Source organism: Protopterus annectens, chromosome 3.part0 (genome assembly GCF_019279795.1).
Source record: "Protopterus annectens isolate FY-2018-M chromosome 3.part0, PAN1.0, whole genome shotgun sequence".
NCBI lineage: Eukaryota > Metazoa > Chordata > Ceratodontiformes > Protopteridae > Protopterus > Protopterus annectens.
The window spans coordinates 1,942,535,407-1,942,555,323 of record NC_056731.1 but is presented as its reverse complement, the minus strand read 5'-3'; the positions used below and the strand labels follow the sequence as shown (position 1 = coordinate 1,942,555,323).

The 19,917-nt window shown below is 32.7% G+C and overlaps 1 protein-coding gene across 1 annotated transcript in view; it reads right to left on the bottom strand.

Annotated features, from left to right (window-relative positions):
• The window catches only part of LOC122797198 (KAT8 regulatory NSL complex subunit 1-like), a 1,944,458-nt gene that overhangs the window by 483,538 nt on the left and 1,441,003 nt on the right, over window positions 1-19,917 (bottom strand). Inside the window, exons 8-9 of the mRNA XM_044066025.1 lie at window positions 2,523-2,725; window positions 2,145-2,263 (exon numbers count right to left, since the gene is read on the bottom strand). Coding sequence (XP_043921960.1) covers window positions 2,145-2,263; window positions 2,523-2,725 — 322 coding nt within the window. The remainder of the gene's footprint in view (window positions 1-2,144; window positions 2,264-2,522; window positions 2,726-19,917) is intronic.

Here is a 19,917-nt window from a genome sequence, read left to right as displayed (position 1 = left end):
ATATATATATATATATATATATATATATATATATATATATATATATATATATATAGGTCTAATTCATATGATCGACAGTTCATTTGATCGACACTCATTTGACCGAGACCAAAACACCTAAAGTTCAAAACACCTAAAACCCATTTGATTGAAACTCATAATACTGACACATAAAATTAAAAGCATTATGCCCTTTTCCCCACTGCAGCGCGATCCTGGAGTTAGTATATATAGTTGGGGGGGCATAGCCCCACCATACTTCATACATTTCAAACATACACATGGATACCTATAACTGAAATGACTAACTCTTTGCAGGAAACAATATTTATTTAAACTATGTGGGGGGGCTGTGCCCCCACACATCCCCAACTATATATACTAACTCCAGGATCGCGCTACAGTGGGGAAAAGGGCATAATGCTTTTAATTTCATGTGTCAGTGTTATGAGTTTCGATCAAATGGGTTTTAAGTGTTTTGAACTTTAGGTGTTTTGGTCTTGGTCAAATGAGTGTCGATCATATGAAGTAGACCCATATATATATATATATATATATATATATATATATATATATATATATATATATGTATATATATATATAGAGAGAGAGAGAGAGAGATAGATAGATATAGATTTTTTTTTTTATGAGAGGTTGAAGAAAGAAAAAAGGTGAAGAAAGCAAGGACTATCAGTGTAAAATATAGCACTTATCTGAAACATAGAATGCACTATGAGAACCACTTTTGCTCGCTGGAAGTGGCAAATGAGATCTGAGGTAATATGGGATACCTCTCAAAAGTCCAGATTTTTGCCTCATATTTTTGGTCTGTTTCTCTAAAATTTGTGATTTTCTGGAAAATCATTGGCAAATTCTTGAGGACAGAAGTCAGAAAATATTGACAGAAATGTAAATTTTAGACTGCAAATACTTTATAAAATTCACACTAATGCAAAACCTGTTAATTCTATCAACTTTCTCAGATTAAAGTGCAACATTTAAAAATTCTACCTATTTTTGGACCTCTGTAAAGATTTCTTGCTCTAAGAGATTCGGAAATATGATTATAGGTAAGGAGAGGAGCTTCAGCTACTGATCCAAAGTCTGCAAAGTGGCTGAAGTTGGATCCGAGGCCAGAAACAAAACCCAGTGGTTGAGGTACAAAAGAAAAAGACATCAGATCCAGTGTTAAAAATTCACTCCACTCACTTTAACCACACTAAACTGCAATAAAATAATGTTTGATAGCAATTTAAACTACATTTTCTTGTCAGGGTAAAATCTCCGGAGTAAATTCACATAATTTCATTCTCAGTGAAAACATAATGTGATGTTATAAACACACACAGCAGAGCCATAAATATAGTAAATAATGTATAAATGCTGAAAAAGTCAAATTCTACAATATTTTCCTTCACAATATGGAAATAAATCAGGTAACAAAAGTAAAGACTGACACAATTACTTTGCAGTTCTGACTGCAAGAGACAGCCCATAGTGCCTAACAGCACACACACATACTGGACTTCTGAGAGACATACTGAAAGTTTCATCAGAAATAGTAAAAACAAACCTTTGTCAAACATAGAAGTCAAATAAATACTGCTACAATTATTGTAAATGCAGGTATATATATATATATATATATATATATATATATATATATATATATATATGCATATTAAGTAGACATAACAATAGAAATTGAATAATAAATCTACAGATAGAATGAGAGAAAAGGTGTTCTCAAATGGGGCTTATCTGAGCCGTAAGCTGGGGAAATCAGCACTGGATCCGGTGAAGTCAGAGAACTTTCTTCTTTGGATGACAGAAAAATACTGAACACTCACTTCCTATGACAAGTGAAAGCTTCCTTCTCTGGATATGATCAGCCAAACATCTGTCACAGGAAGAGAGAGGGAGGACAGTTTGAGCTTTTGAAAGTTGGCCAGTACTGGGTTTCCTTGGCAGGTAAGTCAAAATGCCATTGAGACAGTGGGAATGATGAACATCTAGGCATGTTAGACTGTCACAGCTTACCAAAAATCTAACAATATGTGGCACTGCTTTGCTCTGCAGTGAAGTATGGTGCTCAATTCAGAATACTTTTTTTGTATTTCAAGCTGGCATCCAGAAATACTAACCTTGGTGTGATGATTGTTTTGTACTGCAACTTTTCAACTCGTGCTGATGCTGCCACTGAAAATGGGATCACAATGTTGTTGATGTCAAAGGAACATTCACCTCTTCTTTTGCGTACAGACTGTACAAAAAACATTTTCAAAATCACACACTGTAATTATTTTCCATAATATATTATGGTCATTAAGTATAGGACAGCAACGCATACCAATTCTAAAAACATACACTTTCTACAGGTGTCTAGAGCCTGTTGTATGACAAACAAAACACAACCACAGAGACCTGTGCCACAAAGCAGCCAGGATGGTATTACACATATTTTACTCAATTCATGTCATATTACATCAAGATATGTACAAGCTACTGATGAAGTTACTCACTGAAGACACAGCTGAAGCAGATGATGAATGCCCCGCTGTGACCGTTAAGCATGACTCCATGGAAGTGCAAGAAGAGGAACAAGACACTGAAAATGATGATAGCTGGTTGACCATCGAACTTAATCTGGAAATCTGGGAACCTGGCTCTAAGGGGTTGTGATTGGTCACTGCAGGCTGATGCGTGTTGCTTTTTAATGCAGAACCTACACATTTATAAATGAAAACAAAATATCAAGTTTTAATATTGTCACACAGAAGCACTTATCTTTGTAGATACCTCACATGTTAAATGCCCATTTATAACCAACCTTTTATATGAGAATATTAATTTAACCATCTCTTTCTCCTGACCAATTCTTAACACAAGAGATAGTGGACTACATTAGTTTTCCACAATTGCATGATTTATGCAAAGTTCTGACTGCAGAACTGCTCCCATAAATGGGATGTAGCAGTTGATTTTACTATATGAAATACATACAATGTAAAGGTATCACCAGGTGATATCAAACAATGTGACTCTATGTAGAAGACTAATACAGCAATACAACATTACATGCCTCACACATTTTGGATGAAGCAAGTGAAAGAACAGTGCTACAAAAGTATTTAATGCACAGTTTAAATCAGAAACTGTTTTTTAAAGAATGAAATTATAGCCACATAGAGCTTATACCTTCTTTAAAATAAAGAACTGGAAAATATATCCTTGTAAAACATAGAAATGATACCATACAGGCTTACATGTTACAGAAGCAAGCAATGCAATCTAATATTGCATCATGTGGTGGTGGTGCTGAGGTAGCATTGTCGCCTCACAGTTAGACGTTGCCCGTTCGATTCTCAGTTAGAGCGTCTTCTGTGTGGCGACATGCGTGAATGGGCATTCCTTCGTTGAAGGTTGTGCGTTAGGCCCAGCAAGCCAGCACGTCAAAATCTACTGCCAATCATTAGCGGACTGGAATTCCGCTGTGGCGACCCCTATCCGGGAAAAGCCGAAAGAAAGAAGAAACTATTAACCAAAAAAAAAAGTAGCTGTGCAAGCAAACTTACTATAACAGTAGATGTTCAAATAGATCACTGCTGCAGTAAATTTAGCTATATGGGTTATATCCAGTCTAGGCTATAACATCCAGATAGTTTTCAAGGCTTAAGGGTACCTTCCACACACCAAAATCATTGACAGCTCAAGCACAGCTGCAAAAAAATAGTGGTCTAGACACCAAGTCCTTCAGAGGTTTCATGCTATCTGAAAGAAGTGGGGCTAAATCCTGAAAAAAGGTCAGCACAAGATAAATAAAAATCAATCTTCTCATCATGGCAACAACAACTATACAAAAATAAGGGGGATGGAGTGGCTACTGCAATAGTGATCTATATGAACATTTACTGTTACAGTTAGTTTAATTACATGACTGTACTATGTTCATCATTAGATCACTGCTGCAGTAGCCTTAGCTATATGGCTAGAATACCACAGCTTATGCAGCTTAGGAGGAAGACGGATGAAGGTCCAGGAAACTGTCCCTGGAAAATGGTACTAGCACAGCCTGTTCTAGACTTGAAAAAAGAAGTCTTGTTTGTACTGTAAAAGTATGAACAGATGACCAAGTTGCTACCTCTGGAAAACGTCTAGAGTCCACCCATTTGCAAAAAGCCACTAAAGAATCCAAGACCCTTGTGACTGCCTAGAAATTACTTGTTATGCTGGGAATAACAAATATAAATATCATGGGACAACCATTTGGAAATGGTCTGCTTTGACATTGGTTGTCCTTTCTCCTTACTTTCATATGAAATTAATAACTGATTAGAATTTCTGAAGGTCAGATCTATCAAGATAATACATGAGTTGTCTTTGGACATCCAGACTATGAACAATCCTTTCTCCATCATTTTTAGGTTCTGGAAAAAAGACAGGGAAATGGACAGCTTGGCTTAAAGTAAACTGAGATAACACTTTAGGCATAAATGAAGAATTAGTTCTCAGGGAAACCCTCTTTTTTGTGGAAAATAAGATTATGCTGACTTACCATAAGAGCTTGCAACTCAGACATTCTTCTTGCAGAAGGTAGAGCAATCAGCAGTGCTGTTTTCCAAATTCTTACCCTCCAATCAGTCTGATGAGTTATTCAAATGGATTAAGAGTAATTTTTTTGCAAAACAAAATTAATATCCCAAGTAAGGGCTACCTATTTTCTAGGTGGATGAGCAAGCAAAAACATATTGACATGGAAAGCATTGAAGAAGACGAATACATGGGCAGACATACAGAACTGGCTGACAAATTATCCCAGATAAAGGAGTAAGAAAGGCCATAGCATAATAATTCACATAAATATTGTAGAGCTGGAAAAATACTAGTCTTAAAATGATCTTGGTTCTCAATATAGCACTAATTAGAAAATGACGACAATTGCAGGTAGAAGAAGATCCTCCAAATTTATTAACACACAGAATCACGAAATAATCCACAGAATGAACGCCTTCACAGTTACAGCGTTTTCGTCCAAATGGACTTCATCAGATAAAATCACCTTTTACTTAATGATATTTATATATAGAACCATTAAAACTTGCACCAATCATTAGTCTGTTCTCATTTAAAACATACAAATCAACCTACAAGCTACTAAATAAATAATTAGTTCATCACTTCCTGTTTCCATGAAAATTGATTCTTAGTTATAAATAAATAAACTTTAAATAAATAAATAAATGTATTTGTTACTTTAAAAACTCCTGAAAATGTTGACAATTTATAAATATTCTATTATAGTGTTAAAAGGTTAAAAGGTGTTCATAAAAAACCTTATTAAAAAAACTTGTTAAGAAACTGTTTTAACCTGAATGCTTAGTACAAATGTTAACCTAAAATACAACAAGGGTGCCACCTACTGACAAAATCTAGTAATGGAAAAAATATCACACTCTAGCAGATCTAATTTTCAAGAGGGGCAAAATGGAAATATATTCATTTAACCCTGGTTTTTTATTTGCCTCCAGGGTCACTTGCCACCATAACTCTTTGTAGGCAATATTTTCCTCCCAAAGGCCCCCTCTTATATTTCTTTTTATTTGATCTAAAACGAAAAATCAATTTTCATGGAAACAGGAAGTGATGAACTAATTATTTATTTAGTAGCTTGTAGGTTGATTTGTATGTTTTAAATGAGAACAGACTAATGATTGGTGCAAGTTTTAATGGTTCTATATATAAATATCATTAAGTAAAAGGTGATTTTATCTGATGAAGTCCATTTGGACGAAAACGCTGTAACTGTGAAGGCGTTCATTCTGTGGATTATTTCGTGATTCTGTGTGTTAATAAATTTGGAGGATCTTCTTCTACCTGCGATTGTCGTCACTTTCGTTTTTTGCTTGGTTTAGTGGTATTTGGAGGTTGGAGCAGTTTTTCTACAGTTTTCTTGGTGTTTAGTTCTGATATGGAAGCGGAGACGCAGGGGAGAAGTAATGAGACAACGGACTCGGGGCAGTCTAGAAAGCTTATTGGTCAACTAAGTGAGCTCATAGACCTATTGACGCCCCTTTGCAAATCCATGTTGAACCAGGAGGTGAAAGGAGCGTGTGGCAATGAATACGGATGTGATGAACAAGTGGCTAACGGTCCGAGGAGCAAGCGGAAGTGGGATTTGGATGGCGGTGGTAGAAACGGCCGAGAAGGAGATGAAACAAATGGCAGTAGCTTCAATCCCGCAGCTACACCCGGTATCCTTTATGGGGATACACAGGAATGTGGTGTGTCGAGCGCTGAAAAGAAACAAATGGACACAAGGCGCTCTTTACCAGGTACTGTTTGCCATAAAAAAACTGTTGACTTAAAAGACTGGTTGCAAGTACAATATAGCTTTCAAATTTCTGGTAATAGACTGCCTAATGGTAACAACACGGATTCTTACCATAAGAAGATGGACAATTTATATAAACTGTTGCATAAATACAAAAGTATTGTCATAGAAAATGCATATTTGGATGAATGCCTAAAACGTGATATAGTACCCAAAGGTCTTAGGACCTGGAAATATCCGAACAATGTGCAAGCCGGCTCTATTTTTCATAAAGAACTGTTGGCTGTATTTAATACATGTGGCTTGAACATTGTTAAACTAATTATAGAGGAGAATAATAGGAATTTGGAAAACCTACAAGCACAAATTGATACTTTGGATGTTTCTATTAAAAATGACTTGATGTTTGAAATAGAAATGGAAAGACATAAGTATTTTAAATTAAAGGATGATGTTGACAATAAATGTAAGATTTTGGTGGACAGAAAAATGGACAAATTAAGGAGGGATATTCATGAATATGAAATTCAAGTTTGTTATCCAAAACCCCCACTTTTTAGAAAGCAGTATTATAATAATAATGTCCCTAATTATTATAAAAATAATAAAGTGGTAGAAAATTACTACGAAAATGAGGAAGGGATGGAAACTAATGTGAATGAATATGATGTTGAATTTCCACCCTCGATAGGTATGTAGAAGGGAGATGGGAAAACAACAGAAGTTATGGAAATTTTCAGAAACGAGGGGGGAGAAGGGGGAGGGGGAGACCATTTCAATAGAGACCCCCCACCCTAATGTGAATACACATGGAATAGAAGTCAAAGAAAACATTAATACCCTTGAGGGGTTCACCATTTATAATTTTAGCAACATTGTGTTAAAAGTTGAACATTTTAAACTTTTAGAGAAAGGTTTTAAATTCATCCCACTTACCCAAGGCAATTCAACCCAGACATTAATTGATATGAAACTTTTCCTTAGGAAAATGAATTTAGAATTGTTATTTCACAAGGAAGGGATAGGTATAAACACTTTGGGAATGGGAAATGTCAATAATAATAAGAATCAGTTAGTAAAAAAATCCACCTTTAACCCCCCGATTCATAATCAGTTGAAGAATTTTGAAGTTATTATGGAGAATGAAATTAGGAAGATGGAAAGAAATGTGAAACAAAATAGAGTACACTACAATCTTAACCCCCAAGAATATAAGAAGCTGGAAGAGTTGAAAAACAATAAAAATGTAAGGGTAATGAAACCCGATAAGGGCGGGGGTATAGTTGTGATGGATGTCATTTTGTATGAAGGAAAGATGAACGACATACTAAGAAATGAAGTTAAATATAGTACAGTCTCATTAAATGAAATTAAGACTGCTTATGAACGTATTGATAATATCTTAGAAGACATGTTAAATGAAAACCTCTTTGATATGAAAACTCTTTCCTTTTTGAAAATAGAGAAGCCCATTATACCAGCCATCTTTGGTATACCAAAGATACACAAAGACAGGTTGGACCCTCCACTGAGACCCATTGTCTCAGCAGGAGGGTCTAAAACTAATTCCTTAGCCAAATATGTGGATCAAAGGGCCAAACACATATGGCTAGAAAAGAGAGCCATTTTAAAAGATTCTTGGGATTTACTGAGAGGGCTGAACAATAGTTTTTATAGTGATGAATTGATTTTTGTCACAATAGATATTGTCGATTTATTTGGATCTATACCCTATGAGGCTGGTATAAGAATGTTTGAGGAGGAAATTTTTGGGGATAGTAAATTGACCTTAGAAGAAAAGGTAGTGTGCACAGGCTTAATGGACCTTATATTAAAAATAATTATTTAACTTTTAATGGTGAATTTTTAGACAGCTACAAGGTGTAGCAATGGGGCAGCCTGTGCACCTACCTTGCCAATTTAGTTCTTGCAAATTGGGAGGAACGGTATGTACTGAGTTCCCCCTATGCAAAGTTCTGGACTTTATACAAGAGGTTTCTTGATGACATTATAATTTTTTGGATAGGGGGTAAGGATGTTTTGGATGAATTTATTACATACATAGAAAAGACTACAGATTTTTTAAAATTCACCTATATTTATTCTGAAACTAAAATTCAATACCTGGATGTGGAAATTACAAAAAGTGACAGAAAGTTTGAAACAAAGGTCTATAGAAAACCCACTTATGTGAATTCCTTTTTGCATTTTAAAAGTGCCCACCCAATATATTGCAAAAAAAACATAGTGAAAGGGCAATTTGTGAGAGGGTCTAGGATGACAAATGATGAGGAAGAATTTAAAGTAGAATGTGACTTGTTAGAGAAAATGTTCCTAGAAAGAGAATACCCAAATTTATTAAAAATATCAGAACTGAAGTGGAAGAAGGAAGAAAAGGGAGGTTTGAACCCATTTTTGGTAAGAATAGTGAGCAGAATAATAAAGAGGTGGAGAAGGAAGGGAACTTTCAAAAATCCTTGGTTCTAGAATATAATTTATTGAACAAGAACATCAAAAACACATTCCAAAAGGAATGGGAAAGATTTAGGGCCCTCACGGATTTGGATGGGTTACCACAGGAGACACCAAGAATAGTATTCAAAAATACAGCAAGTATAAAAGGGATTTTGGAAAATAATAATTGTGGTAATAAGAGAAGTCAAGTTGGAATTAGGGACAAACTTGGAACTTTCAAATGTGGCAAATGCAAACAATGTGCACATATTATAAATAGAGAAAAAGTCTTTTTGGCCAGCAGGGGTAGATGCATAACTAGTAAGGGTTATTACAATTGTGAATCTATAGGGTTGGTGTATTTGGCTATTTGTTTGGAATGTCCTTCATTTTACATAGGAAAGACGGAAAGGACATTAAAGAGGCGTATTTATGAACACATGTATGATGTCAAAAAAGGAAAAGAAACAAATGCTATTTATAGGCATACTAAGACATGTGTGGGGGCCAAATTCCAATTTTTCGTTTTAGATCAAATAAAAAAAAATATAAGAGGGGGCCTTTGGGAGGAAAATATTGCCTACAAAGAGTTATGGTGGCAAGTGACCCTGGAGGCAAATAAAAAACCAGGGTTAAATGAATATATTTCCATTTTGCCCCTCTTGAAAATTAGATCTGCTAGAGTGTGATATTTTTTCCATTACTAGATTTTGTCAGTAGGTGGCACCCTTGTTGTATTTTAGGTTAACATTTGTACTAAGCATTCAGGTTAAAACAGTTTCTTAACAAGTTTTTTTAATAAGGTTTTTTATGAACACCTTTTAACCTTTTAACACTATAATAGAATATTTATAAATTGTCAACATTTTCAGGAGTTTTAAAGTAACAAATACATTTATTTATTTATTTAAAGTTTATTTATTTATAACTAAGAATCAATTTTCATGGAAACAGGAAGTGATGAACTAATTATTTATTTAGTAGCTTGTAGGTTGATTTGTATGTTTTAAATGAGAACAGACTAATGATTGGTGCAAGTTTTAATGGTTCTATATATAAATATCATTAAGTAAAAGGTGATTTTATCTGATGAAGTCCATTTGGACGAAAACGCTGTAACTGTGAAGGCGTTCATTCTGTGGATTATTTCGTGATTCTGTGTGTTAATAAATTTGGAGGATCTTCTTCTACCTGCAATTGTCGTCGCTTTCGTTTTTTGCTTGGTTTAGTGGTATTTGGAGGTTGGAGCAGTTTTTCTACTAATTAGAAAATGTTTTATATATATATATATATATATATATATATATATATATATATATATGTGTGTGTGTGTGTGTGTATATGTGTGTATATATATATATATATATATATATATATATATATTTACCTTTATCGAACGGCACTAATATTGATGTGAATAATGTCGACACCAAATGATCGACATTATGCATGTTGGCACACTACTAAGCACACGCTGAGCATCAATCTTAATGCATGCATATCTATAAAACATTATTTAAAAGAAACATAATTTTTGCAGGGAAGCAAGCCCCCTGCATCCTTCACAACCTCTGCCAATTATATTCTAACTCTGAGATCACACAACTCTCATGGAAAGGGCAAATATTCCAACCCTAAGAATCATCCGATCTGTTACTTTTGTTGACAGGTGTTGACCATCTGTTTAGTCGGATCAAACTGTGTCAACTAAACAGATGTCAACAAAAGTGCTGTTTGACAAAAGTAGTGCCTCATATGATTTTCAAGTTGAAAGTTTCCTTGCCTCCTTTAATAACTGCTCTACATCCTCATAAAATATATGCCTAAAAGGTTTTAAAACTCTATCATTCAGACAGTTGGCTGAAGTTATTTCAGGTTGGGGTGCATCAAAAAAGCTTTTCTTGTGTGAATACATCTACTCTGTGAGAAAGCTTGTGGCAATTCCCCTTGGCTATTTCTAAAAGAAGGGACAGCCACTGTTGCCCGGGCCAGAACAGAGTCACCAGAATGATCTTTGGAGAGTCATTCTAAATCTTCAGAATGACCTTGGATATCGGTGGAAAGAGTGGAAAGGCATACAGGTGCATTTCTGCACAAGGAAATTACAATGTATCTGTTTTCCAGACCTGCTTGCAAGAATTCCTGGAGCAGAATGTTGCCAGTTGTATGTTGTAAATGGAGGCAACTACATCTATTTGAGGTGTTCCCCACAACTGGATCAAATCTTGGAATATCCCTGATTAAGTTTCCATTCTAGAGGGTCTGTTTTGGTCCTGCTATGCTTGTATGCCTCAATTTTCTGTTTTGACAGAATGTAAGATGGCTGTAGAGTAAGACTGTGCTGAATTGCTATATCCCAGGCTACCATGGATAATCTGTTCAAAGGGTAAGACTAGAACCTGCCCTATTTATTTGCCACATCACTGAGGTGTTGTCTGTAATCAGTTGCAGAGGTCCCAATGACCATATATGACTGAAAGACTTATCTGCATTTATAACTGCCAACATCTCTTTTATGTTTATGTTGTTTTGGTCTGTCTTTTTTGTTCCATAGACCCTGTATTTGTACCCCCAAAGACACAGCTCTCACTGCAAAGTCTGAAGCATCTTTTGCTACAGACTGGACTGGAACTGGAAGAGAGAACAGGAGAGCTACATTCTTTTTTTTTCAAAACAAGTTTATTGTTTTAACATACAAGAGAAATATCATAACAATTTTATACAACTAATTAAAAATAGATATGATTATAACATTCAACAAAACAACTAAAGTATTTACAAAGACATCCACTACAATCAGATCAATTAATTAAACTAAAATACCATGCTATTGAAATTAGGATTTTTTTAACAAATTTTGTAAATTATCCCATACAATATAATAAGATGTTTTTCTAGTTGTTCTTGACCTAATTGTGTTTATTTCCATATGGCACACTATATTCATAACATTTTTAAATTCATTGAACGAAGGAGGTGTATCTGAAATCCAATTTCTGGTTATTATTTTCCTAGCCACTGCTAGAATAGACCATAACAAGGGAAGCTTAACCTTTTTAACACTTTGAGGTACAGGTGTGTTGAATAATATAAGAGATTTAGAAATAATGAAATTAGCTGTAAAAAGAGCCTGCAAAAATTAATTAATTGACTTCCAGTATTCTTTCAATTCCATACAGTCATAAAACATATGAGCCCAGTCAGCATTAATTTCTACATTACATCTCTTACATAGATTATCTTTATTATTTATTTTATTCATCATCAAAGGTGTATAAAAAGATCTATGTAAAAATTTCCATGTATAAAGTCTCCAGACAATGGAAGACGTAGTTCTATAGGCAGATTCCAATATATATTGTTTATCTTGTTGATTTGGTGGGTCCCCATTAATAGAAGTGAAATAATTCCAGTATGTATCTATACTGTAAAAAGTTTCTTGTCTGATAATTTTATGTATGTATGAAAGTTTACCTTTATCAGAAACTTTATGTTGTAAATTTAATATCAAGTAATCAATCAGTGTTGGAATAGATTCTTTAACTGTTATAGACATTAGATCTGTTTTATTAATGAGATGTTGTCTAAAGGTCTGAACCTCTAACCAGCAAGTTTCTCTTTGATCAAATTCTTGTTTTAAGAAATCTAGATTTTTAACTTTATTATCAGATATCAACTGATACCAGTACTTTAGATCATTATCTATAGCTAAATGAGTTCCTTCAGAAGTAGATGACAAAAGCATACCCTGAGTATACATTATAGGGAATATAATAAAATTCCATTCCCTATACTTAGGGTGCATGAATATAAAGTTATGATAGCTAATAATAATATTTAATGGGTAACAAACCATATGTTTAGGTGTAATAGGTGAAGTGCAAAATTCCTTTAGTAACCATAACATGGAGTTATTTACAATCATATTTTTATGTGTTAAGGAGATTTTCATGAAGTGCATACTAATTAGCTCCCAATAATCTTTCCATTTTATGACATATGACTGATCTATTAATAAAGTAATAACTTTTACAATAGAAGAGATAGTATATAAATTAAAGTCTGGAAAAGAAATACCCCTTGAGACCAGCTATTAGTATGTTTCTTTAATGCAATCCTAGGTCTATTAGGTGCCCATAGGAAATTTAACATTAGTGTATTCAGTTTCTTGATAATTATTTTTGTAGGTGGAAGTATTATTGATTGTATTAAGTATAAAATCTTGGGGAATATTATCATTTTAATAATTGTAAGTCTCTCCTCCATAGTAAAAACATATTATTCCAGGTATTAAAAGATTTTGTATATTAAGAAAACAGGTATTATAATTATTATATATAATAGATTTAATATCTTTAGATAGTATTATACCTAAATAAGTTATCTGACCTGAACTGGGTGCATATTTAGTAAAATCACTAATGAGAATATTTTTTCGTGTATATATATAGGTAGTATTTTAGTTTTTTCTTCATTGAATATTAAACCAGAAATACTTTTAAAATTCATCATTTTATCAAATAGAGACTGCATAGAAGAATTAGATCCTGCTGATGTAATTAGAACATCATCTGCAAAAAGTTGAATTTTGGATGTTGTATTTTCATCTATTTCAAAACCCTCTATGTCAGTACTGTTTCTGATAAAATTAGCCCAAGGCTTCATTACTAAAGTGAATAATAGTGGAGAAAGTGGACATCCTTGTTTTGTACCTTTAAAAATGGGTATTTTTTGTGAAACATATGTTCCTACCTTAATATAAGCCAATGTTCCTTTGTATAAATGCTCAATTAAATTTACAAATGCATCTGAGAAGTTTGTGCACTTCAGTAAGGTAAACAGATAGTCCCAACTTACTGAATCAAATGCTGAACTTATATCAAGACTAATAAGTGTTAAATCTTTCTTTTTCCTATTTGCAAAATCAATTAATGTTAAAGTTCTTCTTATATTATCAAAAGTATTTCTATTTACAATGAAGCCTGTCTGATCTATATCTATAATGCCGGGGATGATTGTCTTAAATCTATCAGCAAAAATACTCATAAACATTTTATAATCAACATTAAGTAATGAGATGGGCCGATATGAAGTACATCTAGTTGGATCTTTATTAGGTTTTAAAATTGGCGAAATAAATGTATATTGCCAAGATGGGGGGGTTATTAACTCAGTTTGGGCCAAAATAAAAACCTTATGTATTAATGAATATGTACTTTTAGAAAGGATTTTATATATCTCTGGTATAATACCATCATTACCCGGTGCTTTGTTTGATTTAAGCTTATTTATTTGTGTAATAACCTCTGTATATGAAATACTTTTGTCCAATAGTTTAATCTGTTGTTTATTAAGCTTTTTATTCATGTTTGTGGTTATAAACTCCTTTATTTTATCTTTAGGTTCCATGTTAATGTTATTATGGTTAATTTTGTGAAAGTGATTTCTAAATTCATCTAGTATTTCTGGTATACTAGAAACATTCTTCTTTTTCCTTAGAGAAAAGATTTCTTTGATATGGTTTTGTTTATTCAACCTTTTTGTTTTATTTTAAGTCTATGTAAGTATTTGGGGCTTATTGAATAAGACAAAACTTGTATTTCTCTAAAGTTATTTTAACTTTATGAGTTAAAATTTCTTTGTATTTCTCATTTAGTTTGTTTATTTCTTCAATAACTTTCTTGTCCATAATATTTTCTTTATTATTATGTTTATAAGAGTCTAATTTACTTTGAATATCTAACAATTCCTTATCCCAAGATTTCCTTTTATTATTATACCATCTGATACTTTGTCCATATAGATATGATTTTAAGGCATCCCAAACATAGACAATGGAGACTTCAGGAGTATTATTTATGTCTAAAAAATGTTGTACTTCTAAAAGTATATATTCTTTATAGTCTTTTAGTTGAGTTAAGTATGCTGGTATCCTTTTGATCTGAACATTATGAGTATTTTTTATCATGAATTCAAAAACAATTGAATTCTGATCAGATATAGGACATGAAATGATTTTGGAATTAATTAAATCTGTTACCATCTGGTTAGAAATAAAGACCCTATCTATTTTTGAATAAGTTTTGTATCTGTTAGAAAAAAGGTGTATGGTAATGATTTTGAATCTATCTGATTATTAATATCATTCAAATGATAAGAATTAGCAAAATCATTTAAATGTTTTGCATTAGATGTAATTCTTCTTTTCCTATAGTGGTAGTATCACTTTCATGTAGTATACAATTAAAGTCACCAGCTAAAATAATATCTCCTATAGAGAATGATATGATCTTATCAAGATGATGTTTCACTGTATTAATACCAATTCCAGGTATCCAATATACATTAATTAAAGTGTAAGTCTTCCCATTAATTTGTATTGTAACCATACAAAACATTCCTTTGTCATCCTGATAAGACTTAATGGTTTTAGGAATGGGCATACTTTTATTCCATAAAATAGCCACTCCTCTTTTTTTCTGAGTGTGCTCTGAACTAACTAATACTGTATATTTGTTTGTGGCTAGTTTATCAATATCTTTTTTCAAGAGATGGGTTTCTTGCAGGAAGACTAAGTTGGCCTTATGTAAATTAATGTATCTTATTAGGCTTGCCCTTTTACACGGATTATTCAATCCATTAATGTTTAAAGAAATTCCTTTTAAAGATGTCATTTGGCATTTTTAAAACTTAAGAATCTTATGATCAAAACAACAAATAATAACATAAGTAATGTTACATCTCCTCCTTTAGGTGTACCTTTAAATATAGCTGTATTTATTGAATCTCTTATGGAATTTTGTATAGGATTCAATTTTGTTTGTAGTGACAATGAGTGTACAAAATATATTGTGGATGTCAAAACTATATACATATAACAATGAACAAGTGAAAATAATGTAAGGATTAAACCTTGCATCCAGCCTGGAGTTAAAAACTCCAACTTAGAGTAGTATTTACCACTCAAGTTAACCCCCTACCCTAAGCAGCAGTACCTCAGCTACCACCTTATCAATTTAATACTCGTTATATTTAACTTAAATTAACAGCTTTCAATTCAATTATCTAGCAAGACAAGACTACACATTTGATAAAACAGCATCATATAAACTAAAATAAACTTTTTTTTTTAAAAACTATTCATACTACTATATACATCTATGTAATATAATACACTTGTATTCAAATAGCATTCAAATAATCTTGATATTAGGAACCAAGAGGAGAGAGAGAAATAAAAGACGTGAAAGAGGGAGAGAGTGAAAGAAAGAGAGAGAGAGAAAAAAAAAGGAAGGCATATTTACATATTAATTTATTCAAAGTATGTAAAATAAGTTCTAACATTCATTTAAATCAAAAACTTTGGCTAATATGGTTCAGACATTACATATATTAAGATGCATCTATTTTCTGTCATGTAAATGCAGTCAACAGCTTCCAAAAAAAAAACTTGAATTGCTTGTATATGAGCATTTTACTCATACTCATTATTGTCAACAGAATAAAATATTATATTTATATAAATTGTTATAAATCATACTGCATAGTTATGCAAATTCTCAGAAACACTTGCATTATTGTAAAAAAAGCCATCTGTATTTTGTATGTCTATACTACTGCTTTAAAATATATCACATGACAATTTCTTCCAGAATAGAGTTATAAAGTTATTTATGCTTGTCAATCAGATGAATTAAATGAGTTATAGTAATGTATATGTTTGGAACATAAGTTTTTAACACAGATTAGTATGCTGCAGTCAAGTAGATTTTCAAAAACACTTGAATAAATGTTTCATTTTCTATGCCTTCTAAAATAAGGCATTTACTTACTACAAGAAACTGCATCATTTAAAATAATTATAACTGACATATTTTATGAATTATAACATAGATATTTAAGTAATTATATAAAATAACTCACATTTAAATGTTAAAGAGTTCATTTTCCTTCACATAGTCGCATTTGCATCAGTTCTACTTCCTGGTAGAGTGTTCTTCCTGAATCTGTGATGTGTCAGTGTGATATCTGGGTCAAAGGTCATATTGACTGCTTTCAGCTTCTCTGTGAGAATTCTGAGAGTTGAAGCTTTTAAAACAACTCAAGGACACTGTTCATGAGGTAACCCACATCCTAGATTGTCTCCCTTAACATTTTGGCGGGAAACTTGTTAAAAACTAGTGACAAACATTCATTTAGCAGTGTAAATGCATCTAAACATGACAAAACCTTCGCGATGTATTTTACAGGTTATTACAGCCTCTATGTAAGTGAAATTAAGCCCAAAGTTATTAATAAGTAATAAAACTCAATATTTTTGTCCCAACTCAATTTTTATGCAAATCTTATTATTTACTGTGTCTATATGATCAAAAGCATTTCTATATATTAATATGAAAAAAAAATAAAGAGAAAGAATAAAGAAAAGAAAAAGAGAGTATAAAATAAAAGAGTGTAAAGCAGAAATAAAAAAATGTAAGAGAAAGCTATAAGAAGTATATACAATGGAATATTACTTACTGTTTATATTAATAGAGTTAAAAATAAAACATATTATTTACTATTATTTAGTTCTAATTATTATTAGTTAAAGCATGACAGATTATTTACAAACAAACATAAGCAGTATAATCAAGAAAGTATAATTAGGAATAGCATTTGAAGAACATATAAACTTTTTACAAGGAATAAATATGTTATTATTCTATTAATCATATTTTCATTACTCTTCTCTCCCTGCCCTCCCCCACCCTTTACCCACTACATAATCTAAATAGAATGTCATTGTTTAAACAAAGAAAAGAAGAAAAGGAGAAAAAAAGAGAAAAAAAATGTATCAAATTACTGACCTTACTTCTCTTTTTCAGAAAGAGAAACAAATTGAATAATAGCTTGTTATTAGTTCCACAGATATTTTGACTGGTTATGAAACAAAACATTTCTTTGCACACAGAGAATAACTTTGATTAAATCTTTTTCAGAATATTTGTGGCTTTTTGGAAATGCAGGAACTATATTTAAAAGATGAATAATGAAGTAAAATGATGAGAGAGAAAAGAAAAAAAACATAGAACAAATCATTTGTTTTTTAGTCTCTTCTTCTTCTCTGAAGTCTTCCACGAAGTTTCAGTTGCCAGTCTCTTTAATGAAGGACTAGCCCATTCAATTTCCTCTATTTTATCCAAAATCTTATTTTTTTTGATAAACAGTAAAGCAGAGTCTAAGTCATCAAAAATTTTAGGACCATCAGGAAGGAAGATTTTAGCTTGGCAGGAAACAGAAGGTATGTTTTAAACTGTGCTTTTTAAGCTCCCTTATTAGTGGCAGAAAAACTTTTCTTTTAGCTATTACCAAGGAAGAATAGTCATTGTCAAAACGCACAGTTGTCTCATTAATCTTAACAGGAGCTTTAGCCCAAGCAGATTTAAGAACCATCTCTTTATCAAAAGATGATAGAAATCTAACTATAACTGATCTAGGATAGTTTTTGTTAGAGTTAGTATTAGCTATAGATCTATGTGCTCTTCGATACCAAAAGAGAATGCTTCTGGTAAGTCTAAAGTTTTAGGAGCCATGTTGTTAAAAAAGAAGTAATATTGTTACCTTCAATATTTTCTGGCAGTCCAAAAATCCTAATGTTATTGCGCCTAGATCTATTTTCCAGGTCATCCAGCTTTGTTTGTAAATGTGTATTTTGTTTCAGCAGAAACTCAATGTTGATTTCCTCTTCTTGGATTCTATTTTCCATGTCATTCACAGCTTCTTCTATGCCTGTCATCTGGATCTTCTGTTGTTGCAGGTCTATATGTAACAAGTCTATTTGTTTTGTAGTTTTTCTATGAAGGTATCTATTTTAGTATCCATTTTATCCATCTTAACAGTAAGTTGCTGGATTATAGTTATCAGAGACTGAAGTTCTTTCTTGATGCTGGAGTCTTGAGAATTTGTCTTACTGGAACTCATTTCAGACTGATAAACTGACAGGAAAATTTCCAAAGTGATTTCTGACAGGAATATTGTTAAAATTTCCTTTCTTTTTTAGATATAGTTCAAGAACTATATAAAACAAATATATTTAGAAAGAAAATTACTTCAAAAATTAATTTTTTAAGTAATTAATTCCTGTCAGTGTAATGAAATTGGTGGAGCTGAATAAATCTGCTGCTATCCTGTGTTCATCCTTGGCCACGCCCCCCAGGAGAGCTACATTCTGATAACACTGGTTTCTCTGCCAAAGTAGTTCCCTATTTATAATTACCAAAACTGGAATTTGAAACATCAGGGGGTCTGTTGATATTGGGACCATACAGATTTTAAGTGTCACTGAATGTTTCTCAACTGGAGTCTGGCTATGAGAATCAGGAGAATCATAGATGTCATGAATCCTAGTATCCTAAGAAAATATCTTGATAAAGTCCTAGACTGACTAGAAAAATCAGAAAAAGACTGAGATATAGATCTACGTTTCCTGTGGAAGAAAAGCACTTTAAAACTTAAGTATCTATGAGATGCCCCTGGACTGCAAGCTTATGGGAAGAGTTAAACAAGACTTCTGAATGTTCTCCTGGAAACCCAGTCTATGAACAGGTCTCTTACCCACCTGAGAGAGTCCTGACACTGAAAAAGAATCTGCAAAAATAAGCATATCATCTAAATAAGGAAATTGTGAATATCTTGTAGTCAGCAGTAGGTTATCACTGGAGTTAAGACACTTTGCGAACACTTATGGAGCAGTGGATAACACAAAGGGTAATTCAGAGAACTGAAAGTATAATACAGACACTCCAAACCTTAAAAAAATCCATTGAATATAGAGTTACTAAAAAAACTGAAACAGAAAATAAAAGGTAACAGGTTGAGAAGGAATAGCATTTTGAACTTTAGGACTTCCGCAAACTGAATGATAAAGGAAAGATCTAGAATGGGTCTCCACAAAGCTTCTTTGTTATTAGCAATATTTTTGAATAAAAACCTTTCCCTGTCAGGGAAACAGGGATGGTTTTATTACCCCTTGATTCAACAGATACTGAATCACAGGCAGTGAAAAAAGAAGTCTGATCTGGTGGATGTCCTGAAAAGGAGCTAGGAACTCCCATTGCCATCTGTACACCTGATGGATGACTTCCAGAACC